This window comes from Dromiciops gliroides, chromosome 1, assembly GCF_019393635.1.
Source record: "Dromiciops gliroides isolate mDroGli1 chromosome 1, mDroGli1.pri, whole genome shotgun sequence".
NCBI classification, from domain to species: domain Eukaryota; kingdom Metazoa; phylum Chordata; class Mammalia; order Microbiotheria; family Microbiotheriidae; genus Dromiciops; species Dromiciops gliroides.
Genome location: NC_057861.1, coordinates 388,561,778 through 388,587,265, shown reverse-complemented (window position 1 = coordinate 388,587,265; position 25,488 = coordinate 388,561,778). Strand labels below are relative to the sequence as shown.

Genomic DNA, 25,488 nt, shown 5'->3' with positions numbered 1-25,488 from the left:
TATTCCTCACCATGTCGATGACATTGAGTCCACATTTCTTCAGCTGACCTTGGATAGAGAATTTTCTATAACTACCTAAAATCTAGTCAAGTGAGGATCAATTGATGATTCATGAAGAAGAGTGACACAGTGAGCATGAGAATATGGCTTGAAAGCAAAGTAAGAATACAGTCAGCTTTCCCTTGAGAGATTGGAAAGCAGGAGCCTAAAATTTATAATGTTCATATCATTGCATTATGTATTATGTTTGGGCAATCATTTACCCAAATTCAAATGATAATAGCAGACATATTTATGTGATTTAAAATGTTATTTCCCACCCCCTCTGTCTAAGAAGAGCTGACCAAGAAAGAAACTTCGTTTTCACTTCAATTTTCACAGAAATACATGTTTTCCTGGCTTTGAGAGGACCATTCATTACTCGAGAAGAGAAAGGAATTGAAAAATACAAGAGTAGTCTTGTGAATAAAGTCCCTAAATTCCCAAGGATTCTTAACCTGGGATCCATGAACAAGTTTTTTTTTTTACTGTTTTCATAAATATATTTTAATATACTTATTTTCTATATAGTTTATTTTATGCATTTAAGAACATTCTTCTGAGAAGGAATCCATAGGTTTCACTAGACTGCCAGAGGGGTCCATGACATTTAAAAAAAAAATGATTAAGAACTTCTGCTTTAAACTCCCTCTCCATCAGATTGGGTGCTAAAGTCTCATTCATTTCCATGACCTGGGAAACTCTCACTACCTGTCAATAATAGAAAATAACACAACTCAGATTCACTGGGAGGCAGGTATACTTATTTGGCAAACACTAGGAAGCTCATGTGCTCAGATGTCCAAAATGTTAAATATTTAGCTATTGACAGTAAAGACATCTTGGAGAGAAAAAAGAAGACAGCCTCAAATTTCCTTACTTCTGACCAGTCCAAAGCAACCCACTGAGGGGGACAAGACTGGTTGTTGCAGGGCTCTTTTTCAATGGGCCGATGGGTTAAACAGCTACTGTAGTCCAGTGTCTCCTCCTCAGAAGGTCCAATCTTCCTGATACAGAGCACTGTCCTCGCACGCATTCCACCATCACAGGTCTTGCTGCACTCCAACCAATCCCCAATAAACCACCTGTAGCACCAAGTGGGAGAAACACAGAGAAGCATTTCCTAAGTGCAGCAGCAATTGTCAGCTGAGTTGCAAGCAATTTCATCAAGAGACCAAATCCTCTTTCAAGCATATCTATCTGGAAAGAGTAAGGTGTCCATGGCAGTTGAAATGATTGCTGGACATACACTCATACTAAGGGATAACTGTGCAACTCAATAGTGGCCCCCTTAGCACTGGGGACAACGGTCCCCTATGGCCCACTGTCTAGTATTTAAGGGCCAGGAAATGGATGTAGAGGGGTTGATGTCACCACAAATCTCTCTCTACTACTTGAGAACCAACTCAGGACCGTTGTGATGTTTTCATGTATGAATACCTCTGGGGTTTTCCAAAACTCCCTTTCAGCATTAAACCCATGAGGATCTAAGAAATTCCTTGTATCCTAAAAGTGAGGCTATGTTTGATTTATTGGTCCACAATGGACTTTACTGTTTTTATGAGTTGGAATTCTTTCATTTTCTAATAAAACATCACAAAATATTATTCATCATTTTTAAACAAAAGAAATCAGTCAGTTCAAAGCCTAAATTTTTGAAAACTCAGTATTTATGTTAATGGATGAATTTTCTTTCAATTGTTCATTTTTTTAAAAAAGCATTTTGGGGCTCTCTTAGTCTGAATCAGTCTCCAAAGGAGATTAAAATATTTTCAAATTTTCTTTCTTTTAAATTTTTTTTTGCTTTTCATAAATGAGAATGATGTCATTTTAGGGGAGGAAATATGTACTTGTATACTGAAGATGATAACTTGTATGCCAGCCATACTAAAACTCTTATTCAGTTGCCAAGAACAAAGAAAAACAGTGATTTCATCACTAAGATTGGGAGATAAAACAGAAATGTCTACTCAGTCATAGAAAATTCAGTCATACCACCTCCAGCCATGATCTCATTAGATAGCATATTGTAAGAAGGGTCCAGCTTTGACATTCCTTCAATACAAGACCTTTAAATTAAACACAGGTGGAGAAAGAGTTGGTGCTGGTGATTCAGTAGGTGTTTCTGTTTTTCTGTCTCCCTTAGTCAGTGCCCCTTCTGACTTTTCACTCTTTGTCCAGTCTGGTTTTGCTACAAGTCTGTCTCAAATATCTTAGCCTGGATGTATCACCACAGCCTTCAACTTAGAATGAATAAAAACAAACTTATTAATCACCCTCTCAATTTCCCTTCTGCTTTCACCACTGATTGTACACTCTTTGAACTCCAAGGCCCAATCCATAAACCAGCAGACTTCTCTATTGTTCACAAAATCATTCTTTCTTCTCTAGACTTGAATTGTTGAATGGTTTAAATAGTTATTTCAAATACTGCTTTTTTACCTGAAGGAAAACCTAGCTAAGTTTCAGATACAGCAATGATGGGCTCTTGGTAAAGGACTGAGTACATCTAACCAGGGTCAAGAAGACTATCTATGCATGGAGACATGCAGATCTGGTCAAGAGAACTTTAAACAGAAAATGGAGGAGGAATGAACAATTAATACATATTCTTTTGCTGTCATACAATATGTGATATAGAAAGAATCTAATTAATAGTAACAGCTAACTTTCAGGTTTGCAAAGTGCTTTACAAACATTAGCTTTTTATCCTCACAATGTCTCTGGCCAATAGGTTCTATTATTTTCCTGATTTTATAGATGAGGAAACAGACAGAAGTTAAATGACTCGCCCAGGTTCACACATCTAGGAAGTGTTTGAGGCAGAATCCAAACTCAGGTCTTCCTGACTCCAAGCCCAACACTCTATTGGATTGGCCTATTGCTGGGTCCTGGCTGACTCCATGTTTGACCACTGATTGACCCACTTATATACCAGGAAATTCCTATATACCAGATAACTGGCTTAGTCAGGTTAGTAAATGATCAGTTTAGCAAACTTTGTGTAATCCAGGTATGCACAATTAAAAAACTTTCCTAATCACAATGCCCTTGTGATTGATAAGAGGGAAGGGAAAAGGTGTCATAGGCCAGACCACCCACTGATTGACTGCCCGTAAGGTCCCATTCCCACTCAGTCCTTGTGCTTACGTTTCTTTTTTGTTTGTTTGTTTGTTTGTTTTTTTAGTAAGGCAATTGGGGTTAAGTGACTTGCCCAGGGTCACACAGCTAGTAAGTGTTAAGTGTCTGAGGCCGGATTTGAACTCAGGTACTCCTGAATCCAGGGCCGGTGCTCTATCCACTGCGCCATCTAGCTGCCCACTTATGTTTCTTTTTGGTACCAGCTTAACCACAATTTCCTCACATCAACTCCTCATGAAGAGGTGCAAAACTTCACAGAAGGCCACATCCAAAAAGAACCACACTGATAATACTCTTGCCCTTAGATGTCTATCTATACACAAATGGTTACATGAGTAATAAATAAATAAAAATCTTAATGAAAGGAGGTAAATTTGACTATATAAGTATCATTGAGACATTGTGGGAGTAAAATATAGCAGTAATTAATAATAATAATAGTATATATATATACATATATATATATATGTATATGTATATGTATATATATGGTTCCAAAGGTTTGTCATGCTGGGGTGGGAGTGGGGATAAGCTCCCACTCTCTATAAAATGGTCCAATGGCATGTGTCTCAAATAGCCTCTGACAACCGAAGCCCAACTCCTGGCCTTCTCCTGGCAGAACTGTTTCCACAAAAAGGAGAAAGGGTGAAGGCGAGTCACTGGCGCCTTAAAACCAGTCGCTTCAGGCAGGTGGGGCTCGTTAGCCTTGGCAGGCAACCGCCAAGAGGAAGGAAACCCTGATTTTAAACCTCTGCTGCCTTGCGGCTATACCCATATATGGGAAAGGCTTCTGGAGTTAACCCCAAGGAAAAATCAGGAGTCGGAGTCCCTTAGGCACTTGAATGTTGGACATCACATCCCTCTGGCAACTCCTGTGGTGGCACTGGGGCCAAACTGTATTGGCTCCACCTCATCTTTGGATCTACCAGTGTCGCGGAGAGGGAAAAGCTGCTGCATGGGTCACAGCTTCTTTTCCATATTGATCTGCCCAGGCCAGCGCCCTGGAGAGGACACTGCAGCTACTCCTCATGGGGTAGATATAACACTGGATGTGGCAGTTACCGGTTATAAGTCACTCAGGAGCTGTGGCTCCCGTATCAGACTGCACAGTCACACTCTGGCCTGTGGCTCTTCAAGGCACTGATCCATGGTCGTCCACCGACTGGTGGAAGCCTACTATATGTGTGTGTGTGTGTGTGTGTGTGTGTGTGTGTGTGTGTGTGTGTGTGTGTGTGCATGCATATCACTTTAGGGTTTGCAAAGCACATATATTTTTTTTTTCATCTGATCCTCACAATGACCATGCATGGTAGATGCCATTAATATCTATCTCTACTTTACAAATGAGGAAACTGAGACTGATAGAGATAAAGTGACTTGCTTAAGGTCAGTCACACATCTAAGTAAGAGTGTGAAAGAGGATTCAAACTCCAGTCTTTCTAACTCCAAGTTTAGCACTTGCTTTTTGTACTAACTAGCTGCCATCTACAATGGAAGGTACATTTTATTGACATAAAACAGAGGCAGCTAGATGGCGCAGTGGATAGAGCACCGGCCCTGGAGTCAGGAGTACCTGAGTTCAAATCCGGCCTCAGACACTTAACACTTACTAGCTGTGTGACCCTGGGCAAGTCACTTAACCCCAATTGCCTCACTTAAAAAACAAAACAAAACAAAACAAAACAAGACATAAAACAGACAAAAGTATAGGAAGATTAGCATTTTGCATAAAAAAGATCTAGTCTATTGAAGTATACTATTTTTTTACTTTTTTCTTTTTTGTTCCAGTCTTCTTACACAAAATGACTAATAGAGAAAAATGTTTTACATGATTGCTCATGTACAATATATATCATATTGCTAACTATCTTGGGGTTGGGGAGAAAAGGAGGGACAGAATTTGGAGCTCAAAACTTTTAAAAAAATGTTTTAAATTGTTTTTACATGTAATTAAATGGAAAATAAAATATTGTTTTTAAAGAACATCTAGTCTGTGAAGAAAATAAAGAATTGGAAGTAGTAAGCATGGTTGAATTTGAATAAGGAACAAAGGAGGGAGGAGCAACTGATATTGTCAGGGGCGGGGTTATTGTAGATCATCTGTCAGAAGGAATGAATAGATGAGGGGTTTGCAAAACAAATTGGAAACCAGGCATAAAGGCTAGGACTCCCTCTCTCTTCTAAAAGTAGGCATATGAGATTTGCCTTGATAATAATTTCAAAGGATGGGGGAAGTTATAAGTTTAATTGTTATCATGGATCTGATTTGGACCAATATGAAAAAAACTAAGCTGCCTAAGTAGAAAGGACAGTAACTCTGGGAAGTAGCTGAACTCACCATCTTTGACTGAGTTCATGATAGAAAAGGTGGAGAAACCTGGTCATACCATTACAGGTATTTTAGATTGGGGGAAAGTGAATGTTAAAGAGTTCAGAGAAAAGGTAAATAATATTACATGCTCTGAAATCTATACTGGAAGTCAGTTCAACAGGTAGATGTTCTGAAGGACAAAAATCTGACAAAAATAGCACTGATTCTGAGGAGGAAGTAAAGAGGAAGTTATCTCTGAAGAAATAAATGTGGCTGCAAAAGGAACTCATACACTGACTCAGATTTTTAAAGACATTTACAGAAGATGGAAGTAAGGGAAAATAACTAAGAATAAAAATCGAAGAGTTGAATGTTCTTATAAAAATATCTACAGAATGGGGGGCAGCTAGGTGGCACAGTGGATAAAACACCAGCCCTGGATTCAGGAGGACCTGAGTTCAAATCCGGCCTCAGACATTTGACACTAGCTGTGTGACCCTGGGCAAGTCACTTAACCTTCATTGCCCCGCTCACCCCCAAAATCTACAGAATGAACTGAAGAAAATGAAAGACTTCTTTGGTTATGCTGAGAGCAAATTTCTATCAAATAAGAAATATGACCAATCCTTTGGAGTCCTATTTCTTATTCCATAAGGACTTTAAGGGCAGTCACTCTTCAAGTGATCTGGACTGCATCACCCTTAACACTATAACGGCATTATGATTAGGACAATTGGCTAACCTTGCAGACCTGGACTGAATAAGGTGAAGTTTGCTAAATTGAAAGTTTATTAACCTTGCATTCCTAACCCTAAATGTTGCTGATAAAGCCAGTTATTGGGTCTCTCTTCCATCTCTTGTGAGAAAGGACTTAATCAAATATTTATTAAGCACTAACTTTGTTTCAGACATTGGGCGATATGCTGGGGGGAAAACACAAAGATGAGGTAGTCACTACTCTTAAAGACCTTATGTTCAAAGATGTAGGAAACATACAAAAATATCAGAAGGGATGCTAAGAACTGAGAGAATTAGGGCATCTCTTCTCATAAAACAGGTGTACTTGAACTAAATATTCAAGGAAACTAAGGTTTCTCTATCAGTAAACCTGCATGAGCTACATTCCAGAATACTGAGAGAATCTGGGTATGTGATTAACAATTCACTGCCATTGATCACTGAAAAAACTGTGGAGAAAGAGAAGAGGTGCCACAGGAATAGAGAATGCAAAAGTAATGTAGATTTTTTCTAAAGAATGTAGATTTTCCAAACTATAGGCTGTTGAGACTGATTTCAATTCCTATCAAAATAGAAAACACTTCATAGGTTTATAGATTTAGTGTTGGAAGGAAGGAACCTTGAAGGTCACTGAAATTCAACACCCTCATTTTGCAGATAAAGAAATCTAGGCCCAGGAAGTTAAATGATTCACTCAGTCACATATCTAGCAGGTGTCTAAGTCATGATTCCAATTTAGGCTTTCCTGGCTTTAAATCCAGTGTTCTATACTTCTACACCAAAAGATTTTTCATGAACACATAGAAAGGGAATCAGTATTTCCCATGACACAGCATGCGTTCATCTAGAGAACAAATACCCCAAATTCATCTTACTTCCTTTTTTTGGTCAAGGTTACCAGACATATCAATAGTTCAGGGAAATGCCAGAGACATAATAAACTTATATTTTTAGCCAGGCATTTGACAAAGATATGTTAGACTTGTGGACAAGATGCAGAAATGTGGCTGGATAGTAGTATAGATAGATAGACTAACATTTAGTTGAATGACAAGAATGTTGATTAATGTATTGATGTCAACTTAGAGAGAAGTCTCTAGTGGAATGGCATGGGGAGAAGGTGTTTGGTTTTGCTCAAGATTTTTATCAATGACTTGAATGAAGGCATAGATGGCATGCTCGTCAAAGTTACAAATGACGCAAAGCTGACAAGGATACCCAATACTCTAGATGACAGAACCGGGATCCAAAAAGCTCTTAACGGGCTAGAATGACTGGCTGAATCTAATTAGGTGAAATTTAATAGGAATAAATATAAAGTCTTAGCCTCAGGTTAAAGAGTTGAGTTGAACAAACAGAGAACTGGGGGAATATGGTTCAAAAAGAGTTTATGTGAAGAAAGACTTGGGGGTTTTACTAGACTGTAAATTCAAAATGAATCAATGGTGTACCATTGCAGCCACAATGGCCAATGGGATCTTAAATTACATTAACAGAAGTAGAGTATCTACAAGGGAGGCGAAGGTCCTATTCTAGTCAGACCATATCAGAGGTTGCTGTTTTCAGTTCTAAAGTCACTATTTAGAAAGGATATTGAAAAACTGGGACGGCATCCAAAAGAAAGTGAGCAAGATAAGGAGAGACAATTTGAGATTAAGTCATACAGGAATCATTTGTACTGCTTGATTCCAAACTCAAGAGTCCTAGCTAAAGATTTTGCAAAGAAACATCATTAGTCTCTTGGTAAGGAAAAGAATTCCTGACAATTAGAGGTATCCAAAAGCGTCATAATGGAATTGCTCAAGAGGTAGTAGGTTTCTGTTCCCTGGAGGTCTTTAAGCAAAGACTGAGGTTCTGTGATTTCATGAAGCAGACTCATCATTTCAAGTGAGGTCACACCTAAAGTAACTGAAGTTAGGCGTCTTCTGCTACCCAATCCACATTTTCAGATGCACACAGTCAGAAACATTTTACAAAGATCAAGGTAAATCATGGGAACCCAGGATGCTTCAAAATTCGTTTTTCAAATAAAGCAAAACCTTGATTAATTATCAAAAACAACAGTCTCAATTATATGGAATTTTATTTCTACTTTGCAATTATTTGAAAAATAAAAGGAGCGACTTACAAGAAAACATTAGGCATTTATTTAAAAACAATAACACCCTCAGCCAATCCCCAAGTCAGCACAGGAATCTTTAGTTCAGAGTCCAATATTTCCAGTATACGTAGTACTACAAAATGGTAACTGATATTTGAAATGACTATTATAATGCATTTTAAGATTCTTAACCATAAAAAAGACTCAGATTTGTTTATTAAGCAGGACTATGCGTTAATCCATTTTAGATTTTAGTGACTATTTGAAGCAAACAAGATTTCTGTTTAATCCTCAGTTAAGCATAAAATTAAACTAATCTATTCAGAACATTTCATGTGCTAGGTACTTTAGTAACTGATATTTTACCATAGTAACTTTTCATTAATATAAAGAACATTCCTGGTTTAGCTAAATGTGAATATGTCAATTACCTCACCATGGGTAAACTACTTTATTGTCATCACATTTAAAAACTGCAGTCACAGTATGACCTTTTAACCTACTGCACAAGAATAATATCTCCATATGATTTTACTACATACAAAACATCCTGCATATTCAAGCACAACATAGTGAAAGGTCAATTCTGAGGTCATCTCCCAGAACATGTATTCTCTTAGTGCTGTTCTATTGAATTCCTAAATCTCTATTACTCTAATCATTTTGCCTAATAATGACCCTTCCCTTTTCTTGTTGCCTCCTATCCTAACTACAGCATGAGCACCACCATTTTTTTCTTCATCTATCTAGAACCCATCTGGCTTGGTGAATTATTTTTTAATCTAGATATTTCAAAAACTGAAGTACTCTTGTATTGGCAGCTAGAAGACGCAATGGATAGAGCACTGGGTTTGAAGTAAGGAAATCTGAGTTAAAATCCAGAATCAGGCACTTACTAGGTGCTGCTGTGTGGCCCTGGGCAAATCACAAGTTTTGTTCACCTTAGTTTCCTCAGCTGCAAAATGGAATAGGAAGAGCACCAACCTCACAGGGTTGTTGTGAGGATCAAATGAGATAACACTTGTAATGTGATTAAGCACAATACCTGCCACATGGCAAGAGCTTAATAAATGCTTGTTTACTTCCTTCCTTTGGTATTGCCAAGCAAGGGAATGTCATTCTTCCTCAGCCTTCCCAAATAAATTTGAATTTTTTCAGTTTGGCATGGGTCACTTTCTCTTGTTTGATTCACATAAGTTCCTCTTTCTTTATCCCCTCCTAGTCTCCTGCCATTTTCTTTGTCCTCTATCCTTCTATTACCTTCCTGTGAAAACTTTTTCTATTTTTTTTCTAATTAGCTGAAACACAGCTAAGATATTTGTCCATATAGAATTCCATTACATGAAAAACTACCATCTGACATAGAGTCATGGAATGTTAGAACTAAAAGGAACATTAGAAATTGTCTCATCCAAATTTTACTTAAAGGAAATGAAGGACCTAAAAACTTAATTTACTTGCCCAAGATCACACAATGGCTAGAGAAGAGCTGGGAATAGAATTAGATCTCAGTTTTCCTACCCATGATTCTTTTCCTACCTATTCAGCCAACATCTCCTTCCTTTTCTTCTCCACCCTCCTCAAGTCTCATTGATTCCAGGAAGCTTATCTTGACTCACCCTATGGTTTTATCTCCAAAATGCCAAAATAATCAGTAGATTTAGTTTTAAAATAATCAAGCCAGTTGTTTGGCACTGTGTAGACAAAACCACCAGTCACTTGAGAGCTTCTCTTCTGAAAAGTTCTTTTTGGTATTAAAGAGACCTATCCTTTGTGGAAAAATTACTGAAGGGCTAGATGAATCCATTTTTCCTACACCTCAACTTTAATTAAGAACAGGCGTGGGTGCTACAAAAAGACAATTATTTCATGTAATTTAAGATTTCTTTGTCTTTTCAAGCCTGTAAATGTCCCAAAACTGGGACTTTATCATTCCTATCATAATACCTAGCTGTATAACCTCTGGGAAACTAAGGGGCTTTGGTCCCCTCCTCATGAAGATACCTGTTATATAATTACAAGTGCTAAGAAAAAGTCAAATAGCAAACTTTTCACAAGATGGATTCAAGTAAAAAAAGAAAGAGAATCAGACTAGGAGAAGATATTCAATCTATCACTCAATTGACAAGTATTTATTAAGCACCTACTCTATGCAGGATACTGTTCACTGGGGATACAAAGAAAGGCAAAAAACAGTCCTTGCCCTCAAAGAGAATACAGTCTAATGGGGTAGATATTGTATAAACAACTATGTACTAACTATATACATATATATGTAGTTATGTGATAAACTAGAAGTAATCAACAGAGGGAAGGCACTAGCATTAAGGGAAATAGAGAAAGGCTTCTTGTAGAAGGTGGAATTTTAGCTGGGAACTGACAGAAGACAGAGTTAATTACTGTACATCCCTACAGAAAATAATTTCATATATTTGTCTACATAGACCTATATATGTATACTTTTTTCTATTCTAACAAACTTAACATTTTCATCTGCATATTCTTGTCTGCTCTTCCATTTGATCATCTTGACACTTTGGCTATCCCTTAGTATGTTAGTATCACTGATACCACCCCACCCCTCCCATCATCCCTTTATTTAAGGAATATAGGAGGTGGAAAAATAGGATACCTGGAACCACACAAGGATTTCATAAATGTTTTCTGAATTTGATCTGAATTTCAATGATTGACTTTAATCATACTTTATTAACCGAGGTATTACCAATCAGATTCACTACTCATTTTTGCCATTTTAGGGAAAAAAATAACTGTCAATCTCAAAATGTGAGAGGAAAAAAGATCAATTATTGGACTTCCAAATGAAATTATAGGATAGCATTTAAGCTTTTAAAAAAGCCCAGAAGACCAAATAGAGCAAGTGTAACCAAGACAACTGATGCTTTAATATAGCTGATCAAGGGCCAAACCTCATACTTAAAATCTTGATGTTTAGGGTGTTATCTTGATAGATAGAGACTCCCAAATACATAGAAATATGATAAAAGTATTGAAAAAATGGTAAAGGACACAATTACATTTTTAAAACATTTTTTGGCCTTTCACTTGAAATACATTTCCCCATATAATTGGCATGAAAGAAAACTGAAGGGGGAAAAAATCCAACTGAAAGTATAAACTCAACTCTTTGTAATACTTACCAAAGGTCACATTCCTGTACTTAACCATGTCTGAGTTTAGGGGAATTCATTATGTAGGAATCACATTTCAAGAAGAACTAACATAGAACTATAAACATTTTTGAATGAATATTTACACCCCATCACCCTAGATTACTCTGTTGTCTTATTCGGTCACCACTATTCTAAACTCTCTGAGATTTAATAAGTCAGCCAGCCTGACTGGATAGTGCGAGATATTAAATAATTACTGACTTTAACAAAGCACTTTTCTTGTCACAACTCTGTGGGCCAGGGAGTATAAGTATTACCCCCATTTTATAGACTTGCACAATTATCCCAGGGAAAATTTAAAGAAATGCGATATCCTAGTTCTAATATGAACAAAATATCTGAATTCTTTCTCTCATCTCCTAAAGGCTGGAGAAGTTTTGTGCACATCTACCAATCTGTTGTAGCCATGTTTAGGATAAGGTCATACCACATGGGAAATCCTTCATTCTTTGTCTCCAAGTTTGGTGAGGCTTGAAATGAATGAATTCACCTGTTTTGCATTCAGAATTTTCCCCTTTCTTCTGTTCTATGTTGGTACAATCAGCAATACAGAGACTAAAATTGGTGACAAGAGACTTGTACCTGCTCAATCTGCTTTAACCCTACAAAGGGGCATGCCTTTTACGCATGTTCTTCTGTCAGTTCTCAGGCTAAATGTCCATGAAAATCCTAATTTCACAATCAGCTTTCTCTTTAGATAGTTCATCGTGTCTCATATGCTGCCTTTTTTTCCCTCCCAACAAGGACTTCTTTCCATTTGTAATAATGATAACGATGATGTCGATGATGATAAAACATAGCATTTACTCTGTGCCATACTTACTTACAAGCACTGTGCTAAGTGCTTTTCAAATACCATGGGAGGTAGGTGCTATTATTATTCCCATTTTATAGATGAGGAAACTGAGGCAAAAAGGTTGAATGACTTGCCCAAGGTCACATAGCTAATAAGTGTTTTAGGCCAGATTTGAAAGCAGGTCTTCCTAACTTCAGGCCCAGCACTCTATCCATTCTGCCACTTAACTGCATCTAAAAATTTGTAAAGATTGGGAAGGGTGGCCCATTGAAAGTAGGGTCCAAAAAATCTCCAATAGCACCTGTTTCAGTGAGCCATCTCCTTAGACCTCTTCTTTTTTTTTTATCTTTTTTGTTGAGGCAATTGGGGTTAAGTGACTTGCCCAGGGTCACTCAGCTAGTAAGTGTTAAGTGTCTGAGGCTGGATTTGAACTCAGGTCCTCCTGACTCCAGGGCTGGTGCTCTATCCACACTGCGCCACCTAGCTGCCCCTAGACCTCTTCTTATAGGCATTTCTCACCACTACACCTCTGCAACATATATACTAGCTCAGAATTACTCCATTAGCCAACCGAAGGAATCTACCAACTGACCCTCTAAGTGTGCATCAAAGATGGTAACCTCACACTTAAAGGATGTACTGCCACAAGAAGACAGAGATTACAGTGGAAGGATAAGAAAAGGTAAGAGCATTTCATTTCAGGGATTTCTGAACCTTTGAATAAATCTTCAGGATCTCCCAATGGTCCCTGAAGTTCATGTCTATCAACAAGACCTACTTTCTTTCTTTAGGATACAAAACTGGAAGACAAAAGAGTATGTTTCCCCTCTTGCCTCTTGCCCAATGCTCAATTGGTTATAAATTCACTAAATATGCTCCTTAGTGGCCACTGTTTGAGATTTATAGTCAGACCTGAGTCTTATGCATAGTAAAAGAAGAAGTTAAATTGTTGATTCCTTTGTTTGCTTTTGGTTCTCTACTCAGTCTAATTTACATGCATTACAAGGTATATACCTCACAAACTGTTCTTAGTAAAGGTCCTTAATATCTTTCCTTGGATAGCTGAAGAATTATTATCGCTTTGTACTTACTCAGGTGGGCAAGGTTCAGTGTTGCAAGCACGCTGGTTTTCTGGTGGTTTGGCATCAGGGTCACAGTAATTGTTCTGCACAATTGAGTTGTCATCTAGCCTTTTACATACTGCCTCTTGCTTCTGGATACCTTAAGAAGAGAGAGACCATTAACTAGAATGTAATTTTGCTTTCCACCATTTGCTAGGCAAAATTTTTTGAGAAAACCTGAAGTCCTTGAACTGTTGCTGTCTCACTCTTAGAGTTGAAGAGAGACCACCTCTCTATTATAATTTTAGGCACCATCAGTGTACTGGAATTTAGTATTCTGTTTTCAAGTAAACAGTAGAAAATATTTGTAGATTTGGGCACAGGCTGTTCATATTTGCATATTTTTACTCCCTCTTTCCCTTATGGAGGAAAAACACAATACACCTCCAATTTTTCAATGAAAGTATATGTTTCTGTGCAAAATTGCTGAGTATGTTTTGGCTTAAAATAAAAAATAGTAGTATATAATTTATTGTCTGATATTTTCTGGAACATATTCCATCAATTTAATTTTTGTAAAGAGCAGAGGGGAAAAAAAGCACACACCACATCCCATTAATGTCACCATGGCCTTTTTCCATTCATGGAATCCTATCTCTGACAGTCCATGGTAGACCTTAATTTTAAGATACTCTTGATTTCATCATTTCAGCAAGGGGGTTAAGTAATGAAATGCCTGTTTCTTCAAAGATATTGAAAACTGTAGGTGCCAGTGCTTTAAAGATACTTAAACATCATAAATAAATGCTCTGTTAGCTAAGTCATTTGTCTATTCAATCTGATTGACTTAAAACTGTTTACAGTTGTGAAAGCAGTGCATAATTCTTTTATACATCAGTACCCCAAACACACCCCATTCTTAAAAAATATTTTATATGACCTGCTCACCACAGGACAATCACCTGATAGAAAAATCTTTGAGAAAATTTAAAACAGATGATTTTCCTCTTAATTTTTAAAACATTTAGAAAACAAAATAGATATTCTCAATAACTTGCTTAAAGTAAGGGCTAGATTCTATTATGAAGCAAAAGTCCCTGGTGACTACATTTTGGCCCAAGTATTTCCCGCGCTGTCCAAGAATCCAGAAGTTGCAGAAACAAAAAAGTGAGAAAGTCAAGATATCAGACAGGAGCAAGTCAAGTACCACAAAAAGGTCTTAGCCCACATGGGTGGCATGTTACTCATGAAATTGAGAGAGGGGGAAAAAAAAACCAATCCAAACCAGCTAAAAAACTTTGGGGCAGGCTAAATTACCTTGAAAGAGACAAGAGCTGTATTAACAGTATTGAGTAAACCACAACTTCACACCTACCTTGCCCCTACACAATCCCTCAATTGTTTCTAAATCCCCAGAAAAACAGAGTTTGATCCTGCTTTAGGTAAATCAAGCTGAAACTTAATCTTTCAGGGTGGGAAACCCATCGTCTAAAGTGAGAGGCAAAAAGTACTTTCCCTAAAGTCCTTCACAATCCTGGAAATACCCTGTTTGCCTGGAGCCTGCAGGCCCGCAGACCTTTCCCCTTACTTTACTGAACTTGTGCAGGTCTTGGCCAAAACTCCTGTATAACTTAAGCAGGGAAAAGGAAAAACTATCAAGCCCACCAGGCTAGCTATGCTAACTCCCTGTGGCTTTTGGGATGATGGGGGAGATAAGTTTAAGGAAGTAGTTTTTATGGTCTGCAAGGACTCAAGGTTCTTACTGAGTATGTTAAGGCCCACACACAAAAGTACTTTTTTTCATAATTTGGTTGCTGCTTAAAAAAATACAATAACCAAACAACCACCTTAGCTAAATGGCAAAATGTCCTAAGTACTGACTCACATCCTTCTTCTCCCTCAAAGATGTATCAAACATCTCAATCTGTGCAGTGGCAGCTTGGAAATTTTTAGCTACTCAAGTTTAGATTTCTTTTGAGGGAAGATATGACTCACCTCAAGCACATCTATTAGCAATTCACAGATGTTCTACACTATTCATCAGCTATCTCTCCACTGTGTCATTCCAGTGGGTATATAACTCGCTCATCCATGGAGTGTACCTTTTAGACAGATATCTCTGTCATTAGTCATAAGGACAAAGCTATGAACTGTCAGGCTGGGTCAAACCAATGGTTCATATAGCTGTGTTCTGTTAGAGGGGGAGGATGCAGAGGAGCGGAGACTAATGGGGCAATAGGGGACCAGGGCACTTATGACTGGAAGGCAAGATTTTGTCTTAAAATCAATCCCATCACCAATAAAATAAAATAAGTCTAGAATATCGGCTATTCCTTATAAACAAATAAGTATTTCCATTTTTACCACTCAACAATACAAAAAAAATATTTTGGTGACCTCAGTCTGAGAAATTACTCTTCTCTCATTAAATTAGTACACGTGTAGAGCTGTCAAATTTGTCCTTAAGGGATTTCAGAGAAACCTAGAAGGACTTGCATGAACTGATGCTGAGTGAGATGAGCAGAACCAGGAGAACATTGTACACAATATCATCAACATTATGTGTTGATCAACTGTGATAGACTTGATTCTTCTCAGCAATACAATGGTCCAAGATAGTTCCAAAGGATTCATGTTGGAAAATGCTCTCAGAAAAAAACAAAACAAACCCAACAACTGTGGAATATGGATGCAGATTGAACCATCATATTTCTTTTGGTTTTGGTGCTGTTGTTTTTCTTTTTGAGGTTTTTCCTTTTTGCTCTGATTCTTCTTTCACAGCATGACTAATGCAGAAATATGTTTAATGTAATTGTACATATATAACCTATATCAGATTACTTGCTGTCTTGGGGAAGGAGGAGGGAGGGAGAAACATTTGAAACTAGAAATCTTATAAAAACAAATGTTGAAAACTATCTCTACATGTAACTGGAAAATAATAAAATACTTTTATAATTTAAAAAAATTTGGCCTTAAACAAAATGACCCTTTAATCAAAAATCAGGATCACTACAAACTCTACTAAAGGACAAGAGGATGATGATGGTAATTGACATTTACTAGTACTTTAAGGTTTTCAAACTTGACTTATATGATCCAATTTAATCCTCAAAATAGCTCTGTGATATACGCACTATAACTATTATTCCAATATACAGATGAAGAAACTCTAGTTCTTAGACCTCTTCATAGTCAAAAATGGACTGCAACAAGTCTTGTCCATGATCACATAATTAAGTATTGTATCAAGATTCAAACCCATGTCCAGGGATCAAAGATTTAGAGTTGGAAGGGCCCTTTGAGGTCATTCATTTCAAACCCTCAGGAAACTGAAGTTCAGAGATATTAAATAGTTTGCCCCAGGTCACACTGTTAGTAAGTAAGCCATGATTCAAAAGTAGCCCTTCAGATTTGAAATCCATTGTTCTTTCCACTATATCACACTGTCATTCTGACTTAAAAACCAACATTCTTTCCCCTGCAAAATACTGTAGATAAAAACAATGATATTCAAATCCTATTTTGAAAAAAAAAAAACAACCCTACCATCCATAGTATTTCAGACAATATTTTAGTGTTTCTTGATACATGCACGTCCTGAATGCTGATTTTAAGTAAACTTTTATATTGCTATTGTCTTTGGTTAAGAGATTTTTTTTCTATTCACACACATACACACATACACACATACACACATACACACATACACCTACACACACACACACACACACACACACACCCACCATCAGCAGCATCAACTAAGAATTTCAGGTTCAGAGGTTGAAGTGGGTACAAATTTCTCAGGTGGGGTGTTTATTGGTTTATTCATTCATTCAACCATATTTACCAAATGCTTTACTATGTAAACACTATGCTAGATATTGATAATCAGATGCTTCCTCGATTTTGATTATACTGTAAAGATTTTTAAAATATAAGAGTTAGAGGCAAAATCTTTTTGGTCAACTATCACTACTTAATTTTAGAAGATTATTTTTAATGACATTTTCCATCTAAGTTCTCAAATAGTCAGCTGATATTATTCCATGTTTTATGATGATGCATTTTTCTCCTTACATTCATTTTTTATTAATTTTCTTCTGAAACAGTATATTAGACAGTGTGGTATTTCACACTCAAGAAAGGACTGCACCAATAATCTATTCCAAGTCTTCTTATGAACGGCTCTGTACAATCTCCCTCTAATGCCACACAAATCTCCTTCCAAACTTGGCAAGGCTGTAGGATTCTTTTCTTAAAGTCACTAGCAAGAAGAAAGCACTTTAAAACCAATGTCACCTAATTAGAAGGATTTTTAAGCACATGCTTCTGGATTAAGTAAAATTCAATTTTTAGTTTCAGAAAACTAGAAAATACAGATCAACTGGAAATAATTTAAACTAAGTTAGAAAAAAATATCCAGTTGAGATTTAAAGGTCCCCTAGAATCTTTAAATTACCCATCTTCTTGTACATGGCTTCATTTAAAATGATCTGAAAAACATTGCTAAACAAGTTGATTTAAACCCTTAAGGGAATAATTACAACCAGTTACACAGAAACACTATGCTTTCAAATCCACAGATTTATAGTTTATAATAAAAGACATAAAATGTCCTTCTGACCGGTCAGCACAAGTCTAATAGAAAACAAAACTCTGGTGGTTTAATGTCCATTTCACCCTGGAGACATTCAGACATTGTGGTGAATTCAATTTCTAAATAGCCTGCATGACTTCCAGTGGCTGAATTTAAGATTACATGGGGAACATTTTATTCCCAAATTAAACACCTGCAATTACAGGTGTGTAAATTTGGTATTTGTTTTTTTGGTTTTTTTTTGGTGAGGCAATTGGGGTTAAGTGACTTGCCTAGGGTCACACAGATAGTAAGTGTCAAGTGTCTGAAGCCAGATTTGAACTCAGGTATTCCTGACTCCAGGGCTGGTGTTCTATCCACTGCGCCACCTAGCTGCCCCTGGTATTTGTTTTAAAAGCAACTTGCCACCACCCCTCAAAAATGTTTTTTGATTATAACCCGTAAATACAAAAATGTTGGTACTGATATATAATACATAATGAATCTGATTTACATGCTTGTTAATGAAGAAGAAGAATTTGATTCCACTCCTCTGATCATAAGTACAAACTTGTTGATTTTCAAGAAGGAACTGGCACACATATTGTCTTTATAGGTTAGAATTTGGAGAAACACACATACACACACTATATTTATATATACACATACTTTAATTTTCTTATCAACATAAAAATACTAAAGGTGATATACTAGTCCATCAACAAAACTTCTAAAGGATTATTAGTCAGGTGGTAGGGAGGGAAGAGTGATCAATTAATCAATAAACACTTATTAAGTACAATGCTTGGCACTAGGGATACATAGACAAAAATAGAACATCCCCTACCTTCAAGAAGCTTTCATTCTTTTGTGTGTATGTTACAACTAGGATACCTAAAGATGTATACAAAATGTATGAACGATATATGCAAGGTAAGACTTTTAGGGTAAAGGAGATAGTAACTTGGAAGTGAAGAAAAATCTTGCTATTCTGAAATGTGCATTTTATATAACTAAAAAAATAACTCTCAACTGTGCTTCTCTATTCACATACTGCTATAACTAGTTTCATTTTTTTTTTTTTGCGGGGCACTGGGGGTTAAGTGACTTGCCCAGGGTCACACAGCTAGTGTCAAGTGTCTGAGCCTGGATTTGAACTCAAGTACTCCTGAATCCAGGGACCACACTTTATCCACTGCACCACCTAGCTGCCCTTTCATTTTTCTTAATGCCCTTTAGAATAAGTCTTCATTAATGGAAGAAAGTTAAATCTCATGAAGATCATGAACATTGGATGTAACCCTTCACATGCTAAACTCACTAACATGGCACATATATGGGGCATATTATTTTTTTAAAAATAAGGAATCCAGGGACTCTCATTAATGAAGGTCTGAGGAAAGTCAACCCCTGTAGCCAACTCTAAGCCATTAAGAAGTAGAAAAAGACACATTGGAGTCTGACTCAGACCACCCTTGTATACCTCTTCAATACTGATTCTCTCTCTTCTACTCTCCAGACCTTTTTACTTTTGAAAGAAAAGAAAGCAGTCTGAAAAATTCATTCATATATATTCTTTGAAACGTAGCCCTGCCCAACATCAGAACCATTAGAGTCAGGTCACTTCATATCTACACAAGAAACATTTTTCAGAAAAGAGGCCAAAAAAAAAAAAAAAAAAGGAGGGGAGAATGCGGGGGGGGGGGGCGGGGCGGTTCTTTCATAAAAACATAGTGACTAAGACAATATAAATTTGCTTAACCATGGTATTCAATCAAAATAGCCAGCAACCAAGATAAACCAACTAGCCACAGTAATCCAAGCATATGGCCAGCAGGATCACTTTAACCTAAATCCCCAGTGCCAACAGCATCCAAAGAAAGACACTAGAGGAGGAGAAGGAGCCTCCTTGTTCTTCTTCCCTTTCACTCTTTGGAATTTGGCTGTCATGATTAAGATTGTCTGCTGGCCACAAGCATTTCTAAGCTAAAGGGTAAAGTCCATCTGCCCTGAAATTGACAGCTGGCACACAAGAATACTAATCAATCCCCACCCCACCCCCCAGATGCATCCTTCTTTTGAAGAATGTACTGCCATTTTCTTCTCTAGAAGACTTCCCTTCTACCCTCCCAGAGCCTTACCTTCTGTTCTAAGCAAAATGATCTGGTGCTAGGAAATGTTCAGTATTCTAATAGCATTTAGACAGAGACATTTTGTCACAAAAAGTTGTTAATTCTTCTTGCCTTTTGCATGTCTCCTTTTTTTAAATCGTGGTCTAACAACCTGATAATTTCTTCTGACACTTATTTTCTCATATTTAGTCTGTTGTTGTTGTTGTTGATTCATTTCAGTCATGTCCAACTCTCTGTGACTTCGTTTGGGGTTTTCATGCCAAAGATACTGGAATGGTTTGCAAATTCCTTCTTCAGCTCATTTTACAGATGAGGAGACTGAGGCAAATAGGGTTAAGTGACTTGCCTAGGGTCACCAACTAGGAAACGTCTACGGTCAGATTTGAACTCAGGTTTTCCTGATACCAGACTTGGCTCTCTATCCACTGTGCCACCTATCTGCTTCCCATCTTTAGTCTAAATTTGTCCTTTTGCCTTTTTTCACTGACCCCCTTTTTACATGTATGCACATATATATGTGTGTGCATATGGACAGATGATGGATAAATATACATATATACACCCACAGTATTTTAAAGTTTAACTTCCTATTCCAGACCCACCCTCTCATTGTACCATATTTATTTAAGCTCCTTATAATTTGTCTCCATTCTTCTATCCCTCTCCACCTGAATTATTTAAGGTTGCAGCTACCAATCTCCAATTTGCTTTTGGCCATGTTCAGTTACCTACCCCTCTCAGTTTCCTTCATAAACTCCTTCTCTCCTCCTTGACTCACCCTCTCTCCAGTCTCTTTTCTCCCTCACCCATCACAATTTCTCTTTCTCTTCTTTAGGTACTTTTCCCCCTCCACTTCCCAGTAGACCAAACCTGGAAAAGAAACATCTGTTGGGATTCCATTTGGGTTTGCATTGTTCTGTAGCACCTGTGTTCTCCGTGTGAGATACAAAAAAATAAATGAATAAATAAGCAGCCAGAGGTGCTAAGAGGCAAACACTAAAGAGCAATCAATTAGCCTGAGGCTCTCAGACCTCACTCAAGCAGAGGAAATCCTACTGAGAAAGTGTTCGAGATCTGTGACTGGAAGACTCGAATTCTCAATTACATTTTTTTGTTTTGTTTTGTTTTATTAGATGTAAGCAAAGCGTATTGAGAGTTTATTCCCTGTCTCTGAAGCTTTGAAGCAACTCTGAGTATTGCCCATCAAAGCATCCCCTGTAATCATGTATGGGATCTATGTGGCAGAAGAGGGAATATTTAAGGTTATGAGTTTTAATGCTGGTTCCTTCACAAGCCTGCTGTAATTTTCTTGGGTAAATCTCTTAACATTTCTTTTTTTCCCCCTAGAAACAGAAAAGCATTCTATTGGAATGTTAGATTGTAGAAGAAAAATAACTTTGCATACAACTGTCTCTTTGTCAAAGTGTGTTTACACGTTTTATCTGGCAGACAGAGCGTGCTAAATGGTGATAACACTTGTGACAGATGTTAAATAAAAGGAAAACAGGACCTGTGATCATGTATATACCATTAACATAACAGGAAGCACTTACAGCTTTGATCTCTACCTCCTGCAAGCCTTTGAGTGAATGGATACACTGTATGTGTCCTAAATCTAGGCCTTGGTCACATTAGGGGAGGGGGAAAAAATCTCTAAAGCAATAGCAATGTGAATTGCTGATAAAAGAAAAAACAGAAAGGATAGCTAGGAATGGAGTGTTTTGAGAGAAAGCTTATTGCCTAGAGTTATGACACCACCTTGGCTTGAATGCCAAGTTTCAATACACGGAGTAAGCAGTATAGAAAACCACTGAACAATGATCAAGCTGATCTTCCCCTTTTAAGATTTTTCTACCAAGTGGTTGGGAATGCCACGCCATTCTGGAAAGACATAGAGCCAATGGAACAATAAAAAATAATGGTTACCAGGAACCTTAAACTAGAGAAAATTTTTTAAAGATTCAGAAAGTCAAATTAGTAAGAACACAAACATTCTGGAAGGATCTTTAAAAATAAATAAATAAAATGTCATCAGCTTCTAGAGCCCAGTATTAGGCAAGAGTATGACTTTGCGTATTAGAGCCATCCTTCTCTGCAGGGGTAGTGTTACATGAGAATGGAGCCAGGTGCAGCTCATGTCTATAGGGCCTTAGGTTTCGGGTGTTGTTATTTTCATAGGGCCTCTGCCAGTTTGGTGCGTGGTGTGGCAACTCACCCCGTATGTTTAAAGGCTACTCTATGGCAAATAGCCCCGAGATGGGTAGGGGGAGGGAGAAGTAGAAAATTAGTTCAGTAATAATATGTGCTCCTGTATCAAGAAGCTACCTAAAATCTCTAAGACCAGAAGAAATATAGAGAACAATAAGAGAAACTAAATTTAAATGCCTACTCTTTTCATGCATGAATTCTTTACTTAAAAGAGATTATTATATGATCATAGCAATGCATTTTATGTCTACAATTGGCGTGAAAGGGGATAAAATATTTTTTTAAAGTTTTTTAAAGTTTCCCCAAAGATGAATTGTGGCGTTATCCCTATATAGAAAATTAAAGGAAGGGACTCTATTGGCAGCAGTCAGAGCACTGGGCTGCACGTAATGGGCAAATCATTTCACTACTCCAAACCAGTTTCTTTTTCCTTAGGAGATCAGTTAGTTAGATCATCCCTCATACCAAAGAAATATTGGTTGACTTCTTGTACACTATGATTCTATCTACTTAGTCTTTTAACTAGTATTATAACATCACTTTGAAAGATTATGAAAGTTTCAAGAGAAAGAATCAGTAAACCATATATTTTGAAACACAAATGGTGATAAAAGTGGTATCTTGTAGTTATACAGAGCTTTTAACTTTTCAAAGTATTTTCATATACATTATGACCAAAAGAAGATTCATTATCTTTCCTTTAAAACCTAGTTCTCGGGGCGGCTAGGTGGCGCAGTGGATAGAGCACCGGCCCTGGATTCAGGAGGACCTGAGTTCAAATCCAGCCTCAGACACTTGACACTTAGTAGCTGTGTGACCCTGGACAAGTCACTTAACCCCAATTGCCTCACTTGAAAAGAAAAAAGAAAAAGAAATTAGAAAACCTAGTTCTCTTCCAGATTTCCTTACTTCCATGCTTCTAACCATCCAGGTCTGCATCCTTATCTTTATCCTTAACTCCTCATTCTCTCTCACTCAACATATCCAATCAGCTAATAAGTCTTATCTATTCTACCTCCAATATCCATCTCACATCCATCCCCTTATTTCTACTTACAAGGCCACCATCCTAGTTCAGGCCCTTATCCCTTCCAGCCTAATACTATTCCAATAGTCTCCTAAGTGGTCTCCCTGTCTCAATTCTCTTCCCACTCCAATCCAATTTTCACAAAGCTGCCAAGATGATATGCCTAAAGCACTAGTGTGGCCATGTTATTCCCCTTAAGAAGCTCCAGTGGCTCCCTATTATTCCCTCTAAGATCAAATATGAAGTCCCCCTTTACAATATGGTTCCAACCTACCTTTCCAGGTTTGTTGAACATTATCTCCTCACACACATGCCCTCCAAGCAATCTGTAGTATTGCCAAATTTCTGCCTTAGTATTCCTCACATACCACATTCTCTCTCCTACCTTCATGCCTTTTTATGGGCTGTATCCTTTGCCTTGAAATCACTCTATCCTCACCTCCACCCCGTAGAATGTCTAGCTTCCTAAGGTCATCTTTCTTGAGGATGTTCTTGATCTCAACCCTACTTTTGCTTCTCCCTAAAATTATCTTGTATTTACCTTGTATATCTGATTGGTTTCTATTTATGTTGCATATATGTTGTTTCCTTGAACAGAAGGCAAGACTTTCATTTTTGTCTGTTTCCCCGTCATACAGAACCTACCACACAGTAGGTATTTAATAAATATCTACTGATTAATTGATTACTTTTGCCTCCTTTACCACCCCACCAATAAATCTGTAGGGGTTTTGCTGACAGACAAAAATATCACCTCTCTTAGTTGTCCTGTGTTGTCAGGAAATTATTCAATCCTGATGACAGCTTGGAAAATCTACTTTTCTAAAAGCACCTCCTCTATTGAATATGAATGAATTCATATATAAATATAAAAATTCAACTTGAATGTGGTCTTCCCACATGATTTTAAGAGTCTATTTTAAGAGTCTCTTTAAGAGGTATAGAAAGAAAGAAACTTCTTTTTTCTCAGGTAGTTTAGATTTGGGGCTCCTGCTTTGGACTTGTCAAAACAATAATTAGAACAATGTGAAACCAAAAAGCAAAATCCAAAAGCATTATTCTGAAGCGGGTGGAGATAGAGTAATAACTTGGAATTACTCAGAATTTCTGGTTATATTTTAACTAATTATTTTCTTTCATTATTTCATTCTTTTTTTTAAATTTTTTTTTTATGGGGCAATGGGGTTAAGTGACTTGCCCAGGGTCACACAGCCAGTAAGTGTCAAGTGTCTGAGGCTGGATTTGAACTCAGGAACTCCTGAATCCAGGGCTGGTGCTTTATCCACTGTGCCACCTAGCCGCCCCATTATTTCATTCTTAATATGCTGTCAATTATTCCAGATTTACATTAGCTTTCTCAGGACTCGCACACCTACTCTTCCACCTGACACCCCCAACTCTCTACTCAGTGCATTTTCACTGGCTATCCCCTATGCTTGGAATTGCTTCTCTCCTCATGTCCTCCTCCTGGCTTGCTTGGCTTCCTTCAAGTCTCAGTTAAAATCTGACCTTCTGCAAGTAGTCTTCCATAGTCCTCTTTAAAGGCTAGTAGTGCCTTCTACCTGTTTTTATTTCCAATTTCTCCTGCATATATCATGCTTGTACAAGTCTGCTTTCATCTTGTCTCCCCAACTGGAGCTCCTTGAGAGCAGGAAATGTATTTTTGCCTTTCTTTGTAGCCCCAGCACTTAGCACAGTGCCTGGCACATGGAAAGCCTTCATAAATGCTTGCTGACTTCACACACACACACACACACACAAATTGAAGGCAGTAGTCAAGCATCATTGTGACTCTAGTCCTTTTCAAATATCTATTTTGTTTGAACCAGACACTGTTCATGGGCTGAAGATATCTCATTTGATCCTCACAACAACCATGGAAGGTAGGTGCAACTACTAACTCCTTTTTACAGTTGAGGAAATTGAGGCAGACAGAGGGTAAGTGATTTCCCCAAGGTCACACAGCTAGTTTCTGAAGTAGGATTTGAACTCTGGTCTTCCTGACTCCACTTGGCTACCTAGTTGTCTCATTTATGGATTCCTAGACATTCTTGGGCTTCCATGCCACCACCAAGCAATGTAACTTGTTTTGGTAAAGGGATATACTTACTGGGCTCTCAAATGCTTATTGCATGTGTTGAGTCAGTTTTGGAGGCTATAC

The 25,488-nt window shown here is 37.6% G+C and overlaps 1 protein-coding gene across 1 annotated transcript in view; it reads right to left on the bottom strand.

The window, feature by feature from the left end:
• Positions 1-25,488, bottom strand: part of ADAMTS6 (ADAM metallopeptidase with thrombospondin type 1 motif 6) — a 349,111-nt gene that overhangs the window by 34,558 nt on the left and 289,065 nt on the right. The window contains 2 exon segments of the mRNA XM_043970648.1: positions 920-1,124; positions 13,412-13,533. Coding sequence (XP_043826583.1) covers positions 920-1,124; positions 13,412-13,533 — 327 coding nt within the window.